The following is a 15653-nucleotide window of genomic DNA, read 5'->3' as shown; positions in this document are numbered from 1 at the left end:
TCCAGTGCTGTATATTTTATGTGTTTGTGTGAATCTTTTGTAGAGAGCTCATCTATTGACTTGGTGAGAATGGCGCTTCGTACGTTCATTGATCTTGGGGTAAGTGATTCTATACATCCTGATTTACTATATCTACACACACACACACACACACACACACACACACACACAAGCTGTAAATAAAAGCCTACGGCCAGATAAACTGAGTGTAACCAAATGTAGCAGGTGTTGTAATAAAGGAAAGTTAATTTGCCCTCTCCTGACTAAACAACGCTTCTCTGTTCCCGCACTTCAGGTGTTGACGGAGGACAGACAGGGAGAAGATGTGTATCTAGATGTCAGTCCTCTTTTCTCCCAGTGCGCTTACAAAGAGAAACTCTTGCAATTTTTCAAGCAATTTATAGCGATTAGAGAAAAGTAAAAGACTCAAAGAGAAGTCAGTCTCAGCTGGGAATGATAACAGTAGGCGCTTTTGAATGTACCATTCAGTTCTTCAGGGTTGTTTAAATAATTAGGAATGTTTTTTTTTTTTTTTTTTCGTTTTTTTCTTCATGCTTATGCTTATATATTTCCTAGCACACTTGATTTATGTGGTATATGTGATGCTGAGACTGCTTTTTGTGTTTGTTATTATTGAGATTCCAGATTTGGTTTAGTTATTGGTTAGATAATGACTATTCAGATGGTAAATATTGTTCTCCGATTCTTTTGTGTACCTGTAATGAGGAGTATGTAATGGGCTTGGTTCAGTACACAGGTTTCTGGCAATTGACCCAGTTGTAGTGTTTCTGTCACGGATTGATTTATAGTTTTGTATATGAATTTTCATATGCACACAAGCATTCTGCATTATTTTCAAAAACATTAGGAGTAATTATCACACACACTTCCTTCCTATGCATTTTCTGCTTCCATTAGCACAAACACCGGACACTAAAAAGTATAATTTCACTGATTCATGGAATATGTTTAATCTGTTATCAGTTGTTAAAATTACAACATTTTCAATTTGAGATTATCGTTAGAATATACATCTTATTTACTGTAAATAAAAATGATTAAAAAAAAAAAATCTAAAATATCTATTAAATAAAAATCCAGATCAACACACTGCTAAAAACAAAAATCTAAAAATCTTATTTAAAACTAAACAAAAAAGCTCAATACTTAAAATCTAACTTCTACATTAAAATATATGAAATACAGTCATGTTCATCACTGTACGATATTTATAAAAACATTTAAAAATCAGCTTTATCAAATATTTTAAAAAACCTCTTTTTATTAGCAACTTGTTTCCTCCGCTGTGAGTTCAACATCATTAGCAAGTTCTAGTAAATTAGTTGTGTTTATATATCATTTTAGGCAACTGATGAGAGGAAATGTGCTAAATTATAGAGAAATAGTTTGGGATATTTAGACAATTTGGCGATTTAGTTTTCATAATTATGTCAGATTGGTCATGGTCATTTTATCAGCACTGCAAGATTTTCTGACAGTCTCATAATTTAAAAAAAGACTGAGCCAAAATCAGCTTTTGAAACCATTCTGTAGTCTAAATACATAACTATAGTTTTGACATTATTGCCTGGCATAGATAAAGTCAGGATTAGGCCTTAGTTCAATTAAGACATTTACGTAGCTTTTAGAAATGTAACTTAGAAAAAAACATTACAGGTGTGCATCTTGAGACAAAAATAATGAACTGATATATTTTAAGATAAAACAGCTCAAACATGCATTTTAGTCTGGGACTAGACTTGAGCCTTGTCTGTAAAACGGGGATAGAGAATGTAATACTTTTGTATCTGATGCTGTTGGCACATTTAGTTATAAAAAAAAGCACCAAAATATAAACAAAATGCTTCTGAACAGAAAAATCCGAAACAAATCCTCAAGAATCAGTGATTCCAGTGGTGTTATTGAGTTTAAGGACATTTTCACTAAATGATTGGTAATAATCATGATGGCTGCTACAGATGGAAATGACTTTGGCTCTATATATAACAATCACTTGGTGATCTGTATATAAACACCGGTCCATGCAACATGAGAACCATTCTAAATGTGCATTTACCCAGGAGCATCATTCTTGTGTATCTTAATACTGAGCAGCACACGAGTCAGTGGCCTTGTACATGCTCGTCTGAAACAGAAAGACTAACGGACGGCTGCTGCTTGTGGTGCAGAAGTGCTGAATAAGCTCTCTAGAGACACCCAGACAATCGACCCACGGACTTGCCACATACACACTCAGCCATCAATAACATGGACAGCATTAGATGAGTGGGAGAGCTGGAGAAGGCTAAAGAATATGGTGATTAACAAGAGACGAGATGGGTTGAGAAATAACAGCTGGCTGCTGCTCTCAGGGAACCACTTGATTAACGCTACCCCCTAAAAATCACTCTCCTTCCTACAATTTTTCAAATGATTTAAGGTCAGAATGAAATGCAAAGTCACACTATCTATTTTGTAAATGCATCTTATTCTGAATGATTAACCATGTGTTTTTTTTTTTTCTTGTCTAAAAATGACAGACTTCTCTCTGTATGAGGACTTCTTCTAATCTGTAATTCTGCTTACTTACAGTCGACTGAAAACTCAAAAAGCAAAAGAATAACTGATGAATTGATGAACTGATCCATGTCACCGCCCTACTGTTTTTTTGTTTTTTGATAATCTGTTACACTCATGTATGTCACAAGGTAGAAAAGAGCTGTCGCTACCTGCACATTATCATGGCAAAAATGTATTTTAAATTGGATTCAATTTGTTATTAGGTTTAGTCTTCCCACTCCTTCTGTCCAGGAGTTTGTGATGTCTGTATTTAAACTATATTTATTAATAATATTTGATTCTTGAACAAATCATTATTTTAAGCTGGTAACCATTAGAGCCGGTCAAACTTTAGTTCCGAAGGTGCACCACAGTACCTTTCAAGAATAGTCTGTTGGTGGCCATATTTGCAAACGCCTCCGAGCAGCTTTTTCGGGCATCCAAAACAAAAAAGTCCCATCTATTTGAATGGGGGAATCCTTAAATCTCAAAAACTGCTTTTAAATAACATTTGAAATCAGCAACAAAATCTGACATTAGCTGCTCCATAAATGTGGTTTCTTATGCTCAAATAGCATTACAAAAAAAACATTTTTCAGACTAGACCAGCAAATGTGCATGTGCTGTCCTAAGTGCAAGTCTCGCGCTGCGTCCTAAATCCAATACTTCCCTACTGTGACCCTTGCAAAATGAGTTGTAATAAGCAAATCTTCAATAATGAGTTTTCAATGTCAGTGATGTTATGATTTGTTGGAATCAGACAAAAATGACAGTTATACCTGTTTGAAATCAATAGTCAGCAAAGTCAGTTTAGAAAAAATAAAGTTAGTTTTCTGAAGGTAAAAAAAAAAAAAAACCTGTATAACATTATACCTTACAATCCCTGGTAATAACCCAAATTTGACACACACTAAGTGTATATATATATATATTAATGTCACAGACAGCCTATATATGAAGACCTACTGTACCACACACAGTTACACGTCAGATGTTTTTCCCAAAAGTGAACCATTTATTTTAGACATAATAGATAATGTTTGAGTGAATACTCACCAAGACCAAATACTGCAATTGTGTGTGTGCGTGCGTGTGCGTGCTTGTTTTTGTGAATTATCAGGACACAAATGTGTATAATGACATGGGTATGACACAAGTATTACAAGAAGAGGGCGAAATATGAGGACATTTACCCATTTGCCCCATTTTTCAAAAGGCTTATAAATTGAGAAAGTAAAAAATGCAGAATATTTTCTATGATAGGCAGGGGCAGTATAGGAGGATAGAAAATATGGTTTGTACCGTATGAAAACCATTAGGCCTATGGAATGTCCCCACATTTCACCCCAAAAAAAACGTGTGTATGTGTATCGAGATTGCGCGGTTTAAGAGTCACCTTTGTGCGTGCGCTTCGGATCGGTCAGCGCCAGTAAGGTCGTTTTGTTTACATCAGCATGAGTTTGAAAATCACATTTCATTGGTTCAGACTCATGCAATCGAGAAAAGGTTTGAATGCTACACTTTACAACAATATACAAAAATACCAAAGTTGTGCGGAGAGGAAGCGAGCAGAGCAAAACAGCAGTTTTCGTGGCCAAAGGAAAGGTACTCCTCTCCGAAAACGTACAAAGAGAGATCATTTTAGATGTGTAAATGCTATTTGCAGCATTTGGGTCTATAGACGAGGGCTTTTTTTTTTAAACTTTAAATTTGACCAAAAATGAAAATTTTCATGCCTTTCACCTTTAGCTCGTACTTAGCCCATCACAGGTCACCTATAGCATGCAAAAAACAGTACGCCAACAGAATAGTATGTCAGAATGCATTGTATTCTAAAAATAGTAGGCAAAAAGTCCCCAGATGATATTCCAGTAAGATTCTGAAGTGTCCATTCGATTGGACTTTACTATCCCATTAGGCCACATGAAATTTAGTACCTACTCAGTGTGCAAACCGGAGCTTCTAACAGCAGCTGAATTGTCCCATTTATAAGTAATCGGAGTGCACAGTCTTTGTATACAGTATCTTTAGTCTTTGGTAGCATGCATGCTCCTTGTGCAGCACCTAATGAGCCATTAAGCATGTCCAGATGGGTTATTGAACCAAAAAAACGGTTAAAAATCATTGAATCAACCCTACAGGCAGAGTTGAAAGTCAGCTTTTCAGTCATGTCCAAATGAGCCGGATCTAACTTGCAATGTTTTCAGAGGATGACTCTAGGAAAACCAGCTCTTTCAGTTCTTTTTCAGTCTAACTTTTCGATTTGTTCATTTTCGAAACAAGTCCTTTGGTTCAATAACCCATATCTGGACATGTTCATTGGCTCATTCTGTGCTGCACAAAGATCATGCCTGCTATTTTGGATGTACATCTTGCGTTTTTAAATAACCAGAACCATTATACTATTCAGTTTGATTCTGTGAACCGCCTCGACAGGTTACCAGCTTAAAAGGTTTGTTCATGAATCAATTATCACTAGTATTTAGCAAGCAAAGAAATATTTCCAAGTTGCTCAAATATTTTAGAGCAGACCATTACTAGCAACATAGCCACACAAAAAAATCACTAAAGACTTGGTTTTGATTTATTTTTGTATTTTATTAATTTTAGAATCACAGTTTTAAAGGTTTTCCATTAGAATCCTGCATATTTAGTTGGCATCTTAGTCTGAATGACTGTATAATTCAACACTGTTTCTGAGAACCAAGCCTATTTATCCCAAGCTGAGAATAAATGGACAAGAAATGAAGAAAGCCAACATACGTGGGTCAGTAATGCCCTCTACTGGAAACTACGTGCATTCTGTATCCTGTGCATGAAGACCCCAGCTTGACATTCACATGGAATTCGATCCTTTATGAAAAATACTTTTGTGCCAGATTCGGTGCAGATTAGAAAAAAAACGCTGCATTATAAAAATGTTTTTATTTAAGAAGTGGCCCAGAGCGTAATGTTTATAATTTTTTATTTACCTCCGCTAAAAAAAGTCCATTGTTTTATGACCACAATATGAAATAATTAGATTCCCTATTGGCACTTTGTATCTATGTAGAAGATCTTCCTGTTACACGACTGCGTTCCGTATCGATCCAATCTCATCAATCTGACACTCCACAACATCTCCCCTCTGAAACAGATCATTAAAATGACTTCATTACAATATACTGACCTTCAATAAATACAACAGTAATATCAATTGAGAACTAATTCATAGGAAATTGGCTGCTTTTTTATTTTAGAAATACCAATTACATCTACTGGGACACAGATTAAATATACATGTTATATATTAAAATATATATATATATATTTTTAAAATTAAAGTAGAGTTTCTGTTAACGGCATCTCACAATCTAATGGTGTGCTTTTACCCAGTGGGGTGTGTTTTCTTGTAAACCCCAGTGGACTAGATCAAATTTAAATGTCATGGTACATTTTTAAGCCACTCATGAGTCAAATGCAACAGTTTTCTAAAGGAACTAACACTTTTCTGTTGTGTAAATTGCATTCTAATCACACAGGATTAATGTTGGTTATTTTCTTAACAAACTAAATTGGTGTAAATGACGTGATGTGACATGCGGCAGCTGCTTCTCTCTTGGGCACGGCATGCTGCACTCTTAATGAACAGAGTTTGTATGAATGAAACTTTTTTTTTATTCAGGTTGATTTTTGAACAAAGAGCTGCAGTGGCTGCTGTTCTGAAGGTTTGATGTTTTGCTGCAATTCCTATTAAAGCTATAGGCTACTTGTGCAACTTTTATTTAAAAAAAATTATAATATTAATGAAACGGCGCAAAGAAAAGTCCATCTTCAATCAGTCAATCATGTTTCTACCCAAATACACACTGATAAACCTATAACAATTATTTATATTTTAGAGCTGTCTGGACGAATTTTGCAGGAAAATGTAATTCACTGTGTGCTTCCGTTGACCTTACACAGGTCACTCTTGTTGTCGGTTGCATGGAGCTTGAAATAGACTATCAATCCTTCTTCCAAAATGTGTTTTTGTCTTACCCCAACTCACCATGGGAAGCCAGTTATAAGCGTTTATATTTTAAACAGAATGGGATGGTTTTTGCACGAAATTCCATACACTTTACTCGTCCTCGTGTCTCGTTTTATCCGCAAATAGACTAAAGTTGCTCCGGCTATATTTATGCGTGTATGTGGGAGTATAGGTTAATGTTACAACAAGCAAGAAAGGTTGATATGGAAAACATTAAATATCGAACATCTGGGGAAGATCACCAAACAGAAAAAGAGTCACAGCTCGTAATAAAACAACAATCAACATTCGTTTGAGACAGTGAGAAGCTGAGAACTAAAGTGATCTGAACGAGCCGAGAGATTTGTTGTAAAAGCTGCGCAGAGATGACGTTTTTATTACTCAACAGGTGAGTTCAATCACCATTATGTAGCTCTATATATGTAGTTAATTATAAAATAGTATCTATCGTGAAGAGTCATTTTATTATTATGGTTGCTTAAGTACAATGTCTATTAATTAGTAAAGCACAACCAAAACAATGTTCTTTCTCAAAATGGATGCAGTTTTGTTATTGTACCCGCTAGAGGGCCGAAATGTACATTGTATACCTTTAACATTATAATAAATAATACTTAAGAATGTATTACTTTTAGTTAATGTTAACAAATTACAATTAGTTTGCATAATTGCTGGCATTTTTTCCTGATGTTACATATTAAGAATGGGAAAAAAATGCTTTTGTGTGTTTTCAGCTGATTGTGTTTTCTTATTTGTAGTTTCACTTAATTGTCTACACCTAGAAAATGTGATTAGATAATATGAAGTATTCTTAATAAAGTGTGTGATACAATTAGGAAAACCTGAAAGAACAGCTGAAGTAGCTGCAGAACAAAAAGTCAGTAATTGCATCTTTGCAGCATTTTGTTCAGCCCTTGCGATTCTCTTTGTAAATCAGCTTAAACTGGTGTCAGTCCCATCAATGCCAATTAGAGAGCTTAAACACTGAAGCCAGGGCCTGTTAAATGTGCCTCTCCTTATTTTAAACTTGGTTGTGTGATAAACGGCATTGCGACAATGTCAACAAGGCCCTTCCAGCTCTTGTGTTGTTCTGCATTTCAGCTGTTCTCATTGTGTCAGCGTCAGTCACACTGACCATTTGAACAGAAGAGAATCGGAGGTTTTGAAATCCGACTTTATCTGTGCAGCAAAACAAAGGTTTTCAGGAAAGGCTCTGAACGGGTGTTAACAGCCTGCCAGGTGCAGTGATTGTGGGTTGTGATGATAACTAAGCAATGTTGAAACATACATTGATTTTCCTCACCTTTAAAAACACAGGTGGATTTCTGAACACACCCACACCGGGAGGCGTTCCAGTCAAGAACACATCGCCTGGACAAAGTGTCACAAACCTGCAGGGGAAAAAACAATGATAAACAGTTTTGGGCAAGAAAATTAGTATTTTACCCTTTTACCCCATTTGAACTAAAACGTTGTAATAATTCGATGTCAGCCACTGGCCACTTGTTTCGTCACTTTAGACAAAATAAAAACTTGAATTTAACAAACAGAAAAATGCTCCAAACATGTTTATAAATTAACTTAATAAAGAAACTAAAGAAAATATAACTACCTTGACATGAAAAGCAAAACAAATATTTTATTGGCTGCAACAATAGGGAGGATAATTTTTTTTTTTTAAACCCAACGGGCTTCAGTTGGACTTGGGCCTGCAAGCATTCATTTTTCACAAAAGAGAGTAACGCGAGTAACAAACTCATTTTAATTTCAGTAATTGTAATTGTGTTACTTGACTACAAAAATATATTTCGTTACATGCGCATTACAGTAGTGGAATTACAGTAAAGTGTAAATCCCAACACTGATGATAAATCGAGTCAGTCAAATTAATAACTTAAAAGTTGCAACCTGTAGAATTGTTTTCTTTTTTATGGCGGATATTCATAATTTAATATTAAATAATAATGTAGTACATATTAAATAATATTTCCAGGACTACTGAAGTACGTTAATAAAATAATAATCTTTTTTAGACCAGAATAGCATAAACGTATGCATATTACACAATAAATTATATATTCACTACCTTTCAAATTTTTGGTTCAGTGAAGTTTTGTTTTTAATTATTACTTTTATTCAGCATTAAATTGATCAAAAGTGGCATTAATAATGTTATGAACGTTTTCTATTTCAAATAAATGCTTATCTTTAAACATTATATTCATCAAAGAATCCTGAAAACAAAAATGGTGTTTTCAACATTGATAATAAATGTTTCTTTAGCACCAAATCAGCATTTTAAAATAATTTCTGAAGGACCATGTGACACTTAAGACGGGAGTAATGGCTGCTTTACCATCACAGGAATAAATTATATTATTTTAATTACAATATTTCACAATATTACCGTTTCTACTGTATTTTGATTAAATAAATGCAGCCTTGAAGAGCATAATGACTTTAATAATACATATTATATCAAACATTTAAAACCAGAGTGAGTTTTCTTACTGTGAGACCCAAGCCACCAGCTTCTCGGTGTGAAAGATCAACTGATTGGTGTTACTGTCCTGAACCGCGGCTCCATTCACCAGGCAGCGGATACCCAGGTTATGCACATCTGTTTGGATTAAATTGATTTAAGACCAGAAATAATTTTACTAGTATTAAAGCTGCAGTCTATTCCTTGTTGCACTCTAGCAGTTAATAAACAGAACTGCATGCGTTTATTGGAAAAACAATGCAGCCGGAGCTACTTCTCTCTGTTTACATCTATGGCGATTCACACGGGCTGTGCTCCTCCGCAGCGGTTCCTACCAGACCGCTCTGAAATAGTCCCAGTATAATCACTTATTATAAATGTGCCATAATGATTCAGGGTAAGACAAAAAAAATGGTTTGGAAAAACGGACAGCAGCTTTAACTCTCAAAAATGAAGTGTGTCCTAGGCTACTGTTTTCACATTTTCATATATTTAAGTACCTTTTAGTGATTCAGTGGTAACCAGCGCAGGACCGAGTGGACAAAACGTGTCAAATGTTTTTCCCAGCAGCCACTGCTTTCCATTGCGCTTCATCTGCCAATCACGAGCACTCACATCATTCGCTACAGTGAAACCTGCAACATAGGAAAGGGCCTCCTCTTCCTGAGGCAGACACATGTATTTGACATAAATTAGGTCAGGACATTCATTTGTTGAAATGGCATAAGCTTGTCATGCTGCTAAGAGGCTGAATTATACTTTAGTACTATATGAAATAAAATAAAAAAAGTTTCTGTTTGTTTTAAATCAGGCTATAATAAAGGAAAATATGAAGCTCATACTCAAAAAAAACTAAAAATCTCTGATTTTTATACAGAGGACCAAAGTGAGCAAAACGTGAGCACCACGACCCATGCGTGTGATGCTGATGCAAGAGCTAGCCAATAATGAGCCGGCGTTCTGACGTACAACCCGGAAGCGTTACGCTGTGTTTACTATGTGAACAGCGTTGAAGACTGACAGGGAAAATTAGAAATCATTGAATGAAGTTATTTTTGTTTGTTTTTTGCGCACAAAATGTATTCTCGTCACCTCGTAAAATGAACATTGACCCACTGGAGTCACATGGACTATTTTAACAATGTCTTTACTTCCTTTCTGATCCTTGAAATTGGTTATGAAGTTGCAGTCTAGGAAGGGGTCAGAAAGCTCTCCGATTTCATCCAAAATATTCTAATTTGTCTCATGAAGTTAAATGAAGGTTTATGAGAATGATATGAGGGTGAGGAATTAATGACAGAAATTCGATTTTTGAGTGAACTAACCCTTTAAGATGACATTTAAATGCTTAGTCTTAAGCATTAAGCCTCTGTCATTTTTATTGTGGGGGGAAAAACCGTCATGCAGTGCAATACATTGATGATTAAGAGATGTACAAATAAGCATTCCTCAAAAGCCTGATGTACAGTATTTAATATTCACATTTTAACATGTTTTTTCTTATAAAAATGTATGTAATGAAGTTGCTTCAGTCCAGTAAGTGTTTGTCTTGAAATTTTACTAACAATATAAAATTCATTCTTATGTTTATTTTATTTTAAAAAATCGAATTAAATATAAAATATGATATAGTAGATTTTATTGGGTTAAATGCGTTATATTGCATATTTGACTGCTGACATTTAGCATTTGTCAAAAAATAAACTATTGAGCCTATTAATTCATCTCACTCCCATGCTTAAATGAGATTGTGTCCCACTAGAGCTGCTGAAATGATGCCTGAATAGATTTACTATAGTAAATCGGATCAATCAATCGACAGAACAGATTCACTTTAAGATACACGCCAACACATGGAGACTCTTTTTCTACCTTAATATGCTTCCCTTTTCGTCCAATCACAAAGGCAAGTTCCACCTCCCAGTCCACTTCCTGTAAATGAGCCACCATAATGTGAAACTAAGGATTTCGAGCTCGCACCTCAGTGTGAAAAAACTAGTATTCACTTTTGAATAAAATAAGATTTTGAAGACAAAACAAACGAAAACCTACATGTACTGACATTACAGAGAGTCATTCTTATGGAGTAGTTATTCTATAGTATCGAGTATGATTTCTGGGTTAAAGTAACACCAACTGTCTGTTTGTAACTGTATTAAGATCCAGAGCTCACCTGACTCTCCTCTGGTAGAATGATGTCATCGTAAGGGCCAGTGATGGTGGAGGGGAACTTGTTGAATATGATGGGCTCTTTAGGAATCGGGGCGTTTTGCTCAAGGCAGTGGTCCTTATAATTCATACCAACACACACCACCTTCTCTGGGCAGGTCACAGGGGAGAGCAGCCTGATATCTGACCGCGGCACCACATGCTGACCGCTGGACAAAGCCCTGAGAGAAAGACAGTAATATGTTTCCAATAACGCTTTACACATAATATATATTTGAGATCAACACTTGAATGCCTAAATAATTAACAAATCATGTTAAAAATGTCTGTATGACTTCATAAACACAGCTAGGAGACCACAAGAAGCTGGCAAAAGATGTGTTGCAAAAATTGATACTTATGCATTCTGAATGACAATCCATAAATAATTTCTTATGTTCTTACTATTCATAGTTTCAATATAAATTGAATTTGTATTACTATACTTTTAACCAACATACCAAATTATATTTTTTGAATATTTTCTAAATGTCAAAAGTCATTTCTTTTTACAAATATCTTGAATATGTATTAATTGATACATTTATCAAGTTTTTGTGGTTGCACCACTTGACGTACTACCTGTCCTGAATTGTACTTGATTAATTATATTTTTATATTTATCAGTAAGTTAATACGTATTGTTTGAAAACATTTTTTTATGTTTTTGAAATAATTCTCTTATGCTCATCAAGGCTGCATTTATTTGATCAACAATACAGTAAAAACAATTACTCTATCATTACTCCTGTCTTCAGTGTCACATGATCCTTCAGAAATCATTTTAATATGATGATTATTATCAATGTTTGAAACAGTTGTGCTGCTTAATATTCTTTTGGGAACCTGTATATACTTTTAATACTTTTCCAGGATTCATTGATGAATAAAAAGTTAAAGTTAAAAAGAATATTTTCTAACAAATTACAATATAATCTTAACTATCACTTTATTCATTTTACACAATCTTGCTGAATAAAATATGAATTGCTTTCAAACTTTTGAAAGGTAGTGTATATTGTTACACAATATTTCTATTTTAAATAAATGTTGTTCTTCCTTTTTCCTTTTTATTCATCAAAGAATCCTGAAAAAAGTATCAGGTTATAAAAAACATTAAAGGTGCATTGTGTAATATTTGTGAAGATCTATTGACAGAATTGCAATATAATATACATAGCTATGTTTTCAGTGGAGTATAAATACCTTACATAATAAACCGATATGTTTTTATTACCGTAGAATGAGCCATTTCTATCTACATACACCGAGGGTCCCCTTACAGTGAAGTCGCCATTTTGCCCCGCCATGTTTCTACAGTAGCCATAAACGGACAAACGTCTCTACAGAACACTAGCTTCTCTCTGTTGTCTCAGACAACAACATCTCTGTCCTGTGTCAGCCACCGTAGCTTCTGCAATTCACAACCTCGCCCCTAAAAATCACACACTGCACCTTTAAGCAGCACAACTGTTTCCAACAGTGATAATAAATCAGCATATTAGAATGATTTCTGAAGGATCATGTGACAGTGAAGACTGGAGTAATGGCTAATGGAAATTCAGCTTTGCATTTGCTTTATACAGAAATAAATAATATTTCAAAGTATATTAAAAAAGAAAACTTAAATTGTAAAAATATTTCACTTTTTTCTGTATTGTTGTTAAAATAAATGCAGGCTGGATGTTTATCATACACACACTTTGCACACAAAAAGTATTCTCAACACTTCATTACATTATGGTTAAACCACCGGAGTCACATGGCCTTTTTTAATGATATTTTTAATACTTTTCTGGGCCTTGAAAGTTCCCATTCCACGAAGCTCTGTACGCACAGTTCTTGAGCTAATCTGAAGGCCACACTAAGGACTGTAGCTATCTACTCTGCAGAAAGTTGCAGACTTCTGCACTGTGCACCTCAGCATGCGCTGACCCTGCTCTGTGATTTTTTAATTTACTTTTTAAACAGTTGCCTGTGGAATATTTAGAAGTGAAAAAATATCATGAATTGACTTATTGCACAGTGGCAACCTATTATCTATACCCGAGAGCAACCCATTCTCTCATGTTTGTAGAAGCATCTACATGCATAGGTGCTTGATTTAAAGATCCCGTTCTTCGCGTGTTTTCGAAGCTTTGATTATGTTTACAGTGTGCAATATAACATGAGTTCATGTTTCGCGTGTAAAAAAAAAAAAACAGTATTTTTCACACAATTTACTTATCTGTATAGCGCTGTTTACTCTGTCCTAAAAACGGCCTGATGATTTCCTTGTTTATGAAGTCCCTCCTTCAGAAATACGTAACGAGTTCTGATTGGGCCAGCGCTTCCCGTGTTGTGATTGGACAGCAGCTTAGTGCACTTTGCCCGGAAAGGTCCCGCCTCTTACCATAACACAGAGATGCAAGCACTGAATGTGCGCTCTTCTCCACGTGGGAGAGCAACAACACCACACCCCCTATTTTGCGTGTACTTGTGGGCGGAGGGTTAGTCAACAAACAGTTCTAGTGACATCATTCCTGAAGGAAGTGCAGGGCTGTAGTCCAAACCGGCCGTTCGCTGTAGGCTTTGAAAGGGAACTTCTGTTAAATAAAATATCTCGCTTGGCATTGAACTTTGAGCGTTATAATTTTACAGGTATTATTTATGCTCTAACAGCAATATTTCACACTAACAAAAGTTTGAAAGATGGGATCGCGAAGAACGGGACCTTTAATACACCTTTGGCCATGGAAGTGATTGGAACCCCTGAATTCAATGATTCGAAGGAGTGTCTCAAACTTTTGCCAATATAGTAGGGGTGTAGCGATTTGTTTTAACAACGATTCGATTCGTATCACGATTTGAGGTTGTCGATACGATTTAAGGACGATATTGGTTCATTTAGAACAATATGATCCGAAACAATTGAGTGACTTGAAATCGATTCAGTAACTTTTTAGCCAAAAATTTTAATCAGTGTGACTGATTTATTTCAGTCAAATCGAACAGTTGTTAAAACGAATCGTTACACCCCTACAATATAGTGTATACATAAACTGCATTTTTAATATTTTTTTAAAAAAATGTATAGATCCAGAAAAAATTGATGTTCTATTATGTGGCAGATGACTTTAAAGTATGTGCTCTCTTTCCTGGGTTTCTGTGGTTTATACCTCTTAGCACAGTCCATTCCCTTTTGTCCCATTTCTAGAAAATCTCTCATAGTGGAAGGCATGGAGGGGTCGAAAGCTTTAAGATCAATGACCCCCTGACCTTCTGCCTGCTCCACCCCGACTCTGACGCTCCCCTCGCCGCCTCTGTGGCAGAACTGGACTAGTCTCATAGCGGCTGAGCTTGCGGTGCCTCTGACGGTGCCTGCAGAGAATACGGCATTGAGTCTTCTCAAACTGAGCTGAGAGATACCCAGAAATCTCATCTATTACAGAGGAAAAGAGAGACAGACAGAATAAAGAACATAGTGCAGTGAAAGAAAGAAGTGGACAAACATGTCGATAGGTGTAGGATGACCCAGATATTTTAAAGTCAACACCTGTGCCACTGCATGCTGCAAACAGACACTTATTTCCCGACATTTCGTAATGTTGGAAGAGGCATGCTCGTTTAAATCATTGCATAAATCTTTTAATATGAATATCATATCTAAAATCTATATATTTATATCAGCAAGTCTGTAGTGAAAAGTTATATTCTATATTTTAATTTTACATGCTTTATTTAAATAATTTTAAAGGTATGATGTATAAAACATATACATTATAGACATGGCGCTTTTTAACCTTTATCAAGCCTCTTCAAATAGCAGTGGAATAGGTAATGTTGAAACAAAATAAATAAAGACAAATGAATTACCTACAAAATAATAAAACGTGAAATATATAAAGAGAAATATAAATTAAATTAAAATATTAAGTTAATTAAAAATCTACGTTGTTTATTGTTCACAATATAATAAATGTGTTTGTTTAGGCTGCTATGTACGAGTTTCCCAGTTGCACCTGAAGGGCAGCATTAATAAAGCAGCCCGAACCTAGCCTTATTAGCAGGTTTTCAGATTATGTGACAATAATACTCAGCTATAATCAAATGATGTATTGCTTAAGACCTATTTATCGCTAAAATAAGATACCATGCAAGACCGTGTAGATAACTTTTCCCTGCTTTCAGTTTCTTGCAGTGTTGTGTGATTGTCCTACCTGATTTTTACGTTTGATCGTGCACGTTGAAAAACGATTACAAAAACGATCTGTATCAGGTTTAATGTGTTACTCACTGCACCATTTCAATGTGAAGCGACTACAATTACACAATCTTTGTACATTGATTCAGTTACAGCTCACGCTCACCGTCTCGCTGTCATGTGACTTCGAGTGGTGTCCGGATTCCTGA

The 15653-nt window shown here is 35.3% G+C and overlaps 2 protein-coding genes across 8 annotated transcripts in view; one reads left to right on the top strand and one right to left on the bottom strand.

Annotated features, from left to right (window-relative positions):
• Nucleotides 1–898, top strand: part of gpat2 (glycerol-3-phosphate acyltransferase 2, mitochondrial) — a 97032-nt gene extending 96134 nt beyond the window's left edge. For 5 of the 6 annotated variants that reach the window (XM_067413336.1, XM_067413337.1, XM_067413335.1 and 2 more), the window contains 2 exons: nucleotides 44–99; nucleotides 296–894. In XM_067413336.1, coding sequence (XP_067269437.1) covers nucleotides 44–99; nucleotides 296–421 — 182 coding nt within the window. In that variant the 3' untranslated portion in view covers nucleotides 422–894. Of the gene's footprint in view, nucleotides 1–43; nucleotides 100–295 lie in introns of all 6 variants that reach the window. The other variant, XM_067413338.1, reaches the window with a different exon arrangement.
• Nucleotides 899–5132: 4234 nt separating this feature from the next.
• On the bottom strand, nucleotides 5133–15653 carry fahd2a (fumarylacetoacetate hydrolase domain containing 2A). Of its 2 annotated transcripts, none has more exons than XM_067413330.1 (8): nucleotides 15461–15653; nucleotides 14420–14682; nucleotides 11227–11443; nucleotides 10926–10985; nucleotides 9554–9716; nucleotides 9083–9191; nucleotides 7875–7962; nucleotides 5133–5686 (listed from the first exon to the last, which is right to left on the bottom strand). In XM_067413330.1, exons 2-8 carry the CDS (start codon nucleotides 14680–14682, stop codon nucleotides 5624–5626), a joined length of 963 nt encoding a protein of 320 aa, XP_067269431.1. In that variant the 5' UTR covers nucleotides 15461–15653; the 3' UTR covers nucleotides 5133–5623. The 2 variants fall into 2 exon arrangements, with proteins under 2 accessions (XP_067269431.1, XP_067269432.1); XM_067413331.1 differs by having other exon boundaries at nucleotides 14420–14621; nucleotides 15461–15652.

Source organism: Pseudorasbora parva, chromosome 13, assembly GCF_024679245.1.
Source record: "Pseudorasbora parva isolate DD20220531a chromosome 13, ASM2467924v1, whole genome shotgun sequence".
Taxonomy (NCBI): domain Eukaryota; kingdom Metazoa; phylum Chordata; class Actinopteri; order Cypriniformes; family Gobionidae; genus Pseudorasbora; species Pseudorasbora parva.
The sequence above is the reverse complement of the archived record's forward strand: the minus strand, read 5'-3'. Positions and strand labels throughout refer to the sequence as shown.